Below are 5,942 nucleotides of genomic sequence, written 5' to 3' on the forward strand. Positions count from 1 at the left end.
GGCCTGTAGGTTTCTGGAGGTTAGGCCATTGATAAGTTTGTCTTTTTCTTATAATTTACTAAAACATTTGTAAATTGATGGAGACTCCTGTCCTGCATGACTGTGATCTCTATCAGTTAGCCATTTGTTTTCTTTCCTTTCCTTTGTTCTTGGGCAGCTGGGAGCTCCTGAGGACTGTCACACACATCCCACCTGGGGGGGAGGGTGTGTGCTAGTTTGCCCTTGGTCCTCAGCCTGCTTTATGCTCTCTCATCACCACGTTTCCAGGGATCGGATTTCCAGGTTAAAGAATCAAGAGCTGGGGCGCCTGTGTGGCTGTTTGGTTGAGCATCTGACCCTTGATTTCAGCTCAGGTCATGATCTCACAGTTCGTGAGTTTGAGCCCTACATTGGGCTCTGTCTGTAGTAATGGCACAGAACCTGATTGGGATTCTCTGTCTCCCTTTCTCTCTGCCTCTACCCTGCTTACACACACAAACACACACACACACACACACACACACACACACATTCTCTCTCTCTCCCTCTCTCTCTCTCTCTCTCTCTCTCTCTCCCCCCCCTCCAAATAAATAAATAAACTTAAAAAACCCAAAATAAAAAGAATCATGAGCTGACTACTTCTGGAAGTGGCCCTGGATAATATCTAGCCAGCCTCTCCCATCCAGGTGGGAAGACGGAAGTGCACTGAGGGAAATTTGTGGAGTCAGAGGCCAAGAAGACTTGCTACAGAGCCGGGAGAAGCTGCCCTACAACCTCTCCCTACAACCTGGTCTTTTCCCTGAGGGCCTTCTGCTCCCAGGGGTCTGTATCCTCTTCAAGATTATGCAAATTTGGAGTCAGGTTCCCTCCTACTCTCTGAAGTCATTAGGGAGTTGGTACCCTGTTGCCTGGCCTCTTTCTGCAGCAGAAGAAGAATCAGAAGCTTGCAGCACAGAACAAATTTCCTCCAGCAACTTCTTAGTGTAGTTTGGAACCAGGAACCAAAGATGAGCTTCAACAATGCTATGACTCCATGAATCTGAACTGTTCTTCTTGTGTGTGTGTGTGTGTGTGTGTGTGTGTGTGTGTGTGTGTGTGTTTACAACGTGTTAAACTTCTTTCTATCTCCCAGCTGGCTTGAGATCTTTCTGAGCAAAGGGTATCTTACTTCTGTCTCAAGCCCTACGTGTTAGGAGCTCAATAGTACTGCAATAAATGAGCAAATGAGCTTGGCTTTGGAAAGCCTGAATCTGAGTGTAGAATGAAGCACTTAGAGCTGTGTAAGCCTGTCTCCTGATCTGGTTGAAGGGGGAATGAATTCCCACCTTGGCCAGAACACAGGTCAAGCAATTGGGGCTTGGCACATGGTGAACGATGGTGGCCACACATCAGGGGTGTACGACCCATAGGCTTTGTATTTCCCCATCCTTTGTTTCTCTTTGGCTCCCCAGGGCATTGGAGTTGCCAATGTGCACAATGTACACAATGAGCAGATTGCCTAAAAGAGAAGTGGGAGGAAGCAGGAGATGAAGCAGTAGGTGAAGCAGGAGGCTGGGAATGCTGGAAAGATCTGGATTGGTATTATCTGGACCTGAGCCTCCCAGTCTGCTCTTTCCACTTGGTGTCACTAACCAGCCCTGCCTCCCAAGCCCAGCTCAGGGCCCTAGAACTCTCTTTTGGGACTTCGCTCCTCCCCAGCCCTGGCTCTTGCCTCCCTGCCCAGCTACCATGGTAACAGCTTCCAAGGTGACAAAAGAGGCTGCCAGGTCCTATTTCCTCTGGTCCTGTTGATGAGGATTTTCAGACTGCAGAAACTGAACTGTTCTGCACCTACCTGGGTCCCTTCTGTGTTCTCACGCAGGCTGACCTCAAACTTCCATCTCTGCCAGCACCATGAGTACCAGCCTAACCACTTGTGAGTGGAAGAAAGTCTTCTATGAAAAGATGGAGGTGGCTAAGCCCGCCGACAGCTGGGAACTCATCATGGATCCCAACCTCAAGCCCAATGAGCTGGCCCCAGGCTGGAAGCAGTACCTGGAACAGCATGCCTCAGGCAGGTGAGCACCCAGGGAGGAGGGGCCTATAGGCAGCCTCAGGGGCACCTTCCAAGGGGAAACAGAGAGATCAATGGAGCCTGGTGCTGGGGTCAGCTCTGCTTAGGGGGCAGAGACAGAACTTCCAAGTGGGTCAAAGAGGCCTGAGTTCTGATCCAGCAATAGCATCAACTCCCTGGGTGACCTTGACAAGTTGAGGTTCTATCTTTGGGTCTTGGTTTTCTATAATAAATGAAGAGCTACAATTTCCCTGCAATCTTTGACATTTAAAGTGTTTTCACATTTTCATAGTCTCCTAAAGACTGGTGGGGTCTGAGAGAGGAGGCCATGAGGTCCACTGAGAAAACTTTAGCTTAGGGTTGGGGCCTGTGCTCTGGCCCTAGGTCTATTTAGTCAACTCAGTCCAATTTGATCTGAATACAGGAAGCTGGCATTAGATGATCAATCAAGACCCTTTCAGCTCTATTGTCTATGGGCCAATGACAAAAAGACTTAGCTTTGGGCATGATTTCGCTTAAGTCCTTAGAACTCAGTGTCCTATACTCTATAGGTACCTCATGGCTTCCAGAGTACAAGGAGTTCCACAGGCTAAGGGGACATGTCCGTCTGAAACCCATATGCCTCTTCTTCTTCTAGGGTGTGATTTGAGAACAGGAGCACAGAATTGCCTGCCCAACCTGCCTCAAACTTATCTTCAGGGTCTATGTAGGCCTCTTCCTGGGTCCACTGATTCAAGGACAGATAATGCCCCTAAGCCCATGGGAGGCCAACAAATGGCTGTCTTTTGGGGATGTGGACACACAGACTGGGTTGTTCATACATGTTTGGATGTGAAACCCTCAGGTGCAGCACTGAAGGCTGAAGGTGGCATCAGGAGGCAGGCTGTGGGTGGGGAGCTGGGGGTAGGGAGCTATATATGGGGAGCTTAGACCTGTAAATATGTGACTGAGCTGGTCTTTGGGAGAAAAGACAGAGAAGCAGAGGTTGGTTGCTTCACTTCAATTCAGATCAGTTCAAGAGACATTATTGTGCACCTGTTACATGCTGGCTCCTGGCTCTGGCTCTAGTTATGTGCACATGGATGGCTCGCTCTCTGCTTCTGTTTCATCTCAATAAAATGAGAGGTTGACTAGATGATCCCTATGGTCCCCTTGCACTAGGTCTGATATTTTGAAATTTAAGATCTGAGGTGTCGCTTGAGGAAGAGGAAACAGCTCCGGATTGGTTTGATCAAAAAGGTATAGAAGGAGAATATAGAAAACATGAAGCTCCCAAGCCTGCTGTTGGGAGGAGTGTAAAGGGCTGGAAACTTGGGTCCAGGGCCCAGGGGATTAAGGGCTGAGCTCTACAGGCCTGTGGCTCCTCCTTGCCTCAGGTCTCAGCTGGTCCTATCCTGGCTGGTGACTTGCGGGTCCCTGGTGGCCTTGGGCTGGCCTTCGGAACCGTAACTCATGCTTATTCTGTGCACAGGCTCACTCTCCCCATAAACCTTGAGATGCATTAATCCTGGTGCCCTACAACCCTGGCCCAGCCTGGGTGGGGACCCCCTTCTGGGGATCAGACAGCTCTGTGGGCCAGTCCTGTCTTGAGCTATGCTGGGTATTGTTCTGTGCTTGTGTTGTCTGTCTGTGGGCCCCAAGCCTTGGGGACTGGCTTGGCCTCATTTCTACCCCACAGCCTAGACTATGTGGTGCTTGGCATAAAATAGGGGCTACATGGTGTCTGTTTGATTGAATTTGAGTTCTTTATCAGAGGTCCTTCAGGGCCATTGTACAGGGGACACAGAGAGGGTCAGCAGTAAGAAGAGTCAGGAGTCCAGGGGACTGTAAAGCTGTTATAACAGGGTCCTGGAAGAGGTTCATCTCAAGGATGAAAGAAACTGTCTTGGAGATAAAGAGTGTTACATTACTGAAGGTGTACAAGCACTGAGTGGGGGCTGAGGGAGTGAGGCTTGGCTAGGTGGGCCCCAGACCACTTCCTTCCACAATCTCTGAGGCAGGGACTCTAGAGGGTCCAAGGTAGACAGAGTGCCCTGTATGTAAGTGTGCATGTGTGTGGAGGAGGTGCCAACTGAGATCCACTTTTCCAGTCTCTACTGCAGGGCTGGAGAAGGGTCCAGTGATGGCTCATCAAGGGGTTAAGAAGATGTTCTTTGTGAAGGTGCAGGGATGAAACTCTCTAGTCCTCCCCTGCTGACCCATCACCCATCCACCAGTCTATCTCGTAGATTCTTGGTGGGTTTTCTCCAAAGTATTCTTGGTGGTCTACGGTCGGTAGTTAAAGGCATCTCTTTTTCTCCCCACAGCAGGCAGGATGCATGAGTCTGAGTCAGGGGACGTCTGAATGAAAAGAGCTTTATCGGACACCATCGCTCTGCAATGCACACATGAAAAATAAGTCCCAGTTGGGGACGGGATGCGGGGAGAGGGGTGGGGGGGGGAGGGCGCGGTGAGCCCTGTGCAGCACGCAGGTGTATGTCCAGGTCTCTGTCCAGAGTGCCTGCGTTAGGCTTAGGGGGAGCTGAGGCCACAAGAGGGCGTGCAGGAGGCAGGCTGGAGAGGCCGCATGAAGCCAGATAGCTCCAGTGCCAGATTTCTAAAGACACTGCTCCAGGCCCAGGGGAGCTCGGTGGGTGGAGGCAGAGCCTGCGAGCTCTAAGGAACCCAAGGAGCAGCGAACAAGCATCCTCTATCTCTAGGCACAGGCACAGAGGGCCCTTCCTTTCCAGGCTCCTCCAGGGCAGGCTGTCCCTGGGAGGGAGGCCCGCCGTCTCCACCCTTCCCTCCCCTCCCCGCAGGTTCCACTGCTCCTGGTGCTGGCACACCTGGCAGTCAGCGCACGTGGTCATCCTCTTCCACATGTACCTGGACCGCGAGCAGCGAGCGGGCTCGGTGCGCATGCGCGTCTTCAAGCAGCTGTGCCACGAGTGCGGCACGGCGCGGCTGGACGAGTCGAGCATGCTGGAGGAGAACATCGAGAGCCTGGTGGACAACCTCATCACCAGCCTCCGCGAGCAGTGCTACGACGAAGACGGCGGCCAGTACCGCATCCACGTGGCCAGCCGCCCGGACACGGGGCCGCACCGCAGCGAGTTCTGTGAGGCCTGCCAGGAGGGCATCGTGCACTGGAAGCCCAGCGAGAAGCTGCTGGAGGAGGAGGCCACCACCTACGCCTTCTCGGGGGCTTCCAAGCCAAGCGCCCAGGAGGGCTCCGGCTACAACTTCTTCTCCCTTCGCTGGTGCCTCTTCGGGGCCTCCCTCTGCCTGCTCATTGTCTACCTGCAGTTCTCCTTCCGCGGCTCTGCCTTCCTGTAGTGGAGCTGAGCGCCTGGGGAGGGAACGGGGAGAAGGTTCCGGCTGCAATTCTTCTGCAGAGTCAACAGGACCCTGGACAGCTCCCTCCGGGCCTCAGTTTATTCCTCCACAGAATGGGAGGTTTGCTCTAGGAGATTCTTAACGGTCCTTCCATTAAAATTTACAATGATGGGGCAAGGGGAGAGGGTCTAGGGAGGATTTAGGCTTGGTGGTAGTACTAAACCCACAGGGGGTATCTTCTCCCTCCACTTCCTCCACATCCATCTCTACCTCTCCTTTTGCTTCATTTCCATATCCCGCTTCCCATTAGGACCCCATTAGGTCCTGTCGTGCCCCTGGCTTCATTTCAAGTTCATCTTCAGCTGCCGCTGACCATCCCGCCATGGTTCTCCTTCGAGATGGCAGTGATCCTACGCATGAATATTCAGTGCATCTTCCTTCAGTCCCTCTCCTGGAGAGTCTGCTCCCACTATTCTGAAATTTCCAGATTGCTACTTTGGTGCTAGAGTCTGCCTTGCCGGAATTATCTAGAGCTGCACTGTCCAGTATGGCAATCACTAGCCATATGTGGCTATTTGAATTTCAATTAATTAAA

General features: G+C 52.1%; 1 protein-coding gene across 1 annotated transcript; it reads left to right on the forward strand.

Moving 5' to 3' along the window:
* The first annotated feature begins 1,872 nt into the window (after positions 1-1,872).
* RTP2 (receptor transporter protein 2) lies at positions 1,873-5,347 on the forward strand. Its single transcript, XM_029938655.1, has 2 exons — positions 1,873-2,036; positions 4,831-5,347. Exons 1-2 carry the CDS (start codon positions 1,873-1,875, stop codon positions 5,345-5,347), a joined length of 681 nt encoding a protein of 226 aa, XP_029794515.1.
* Positions 5,348-5,942: the final 595 nt, after the last annotated feature.

Source organism: Suricata suricatta, chromosome 5, assembly GCF_006229205.1.
Source record: "Suricata suricatta isolate VVHF042 chromosome 5, meerkat_22Aug2017_6uvM2_HiC, whole genome shotgun sequence".
NCBI lineage: Eukaryota > Metazoa > Chordata > Mammalia > Carnivora > Herpestidae > Suricata > Suricata suricatta.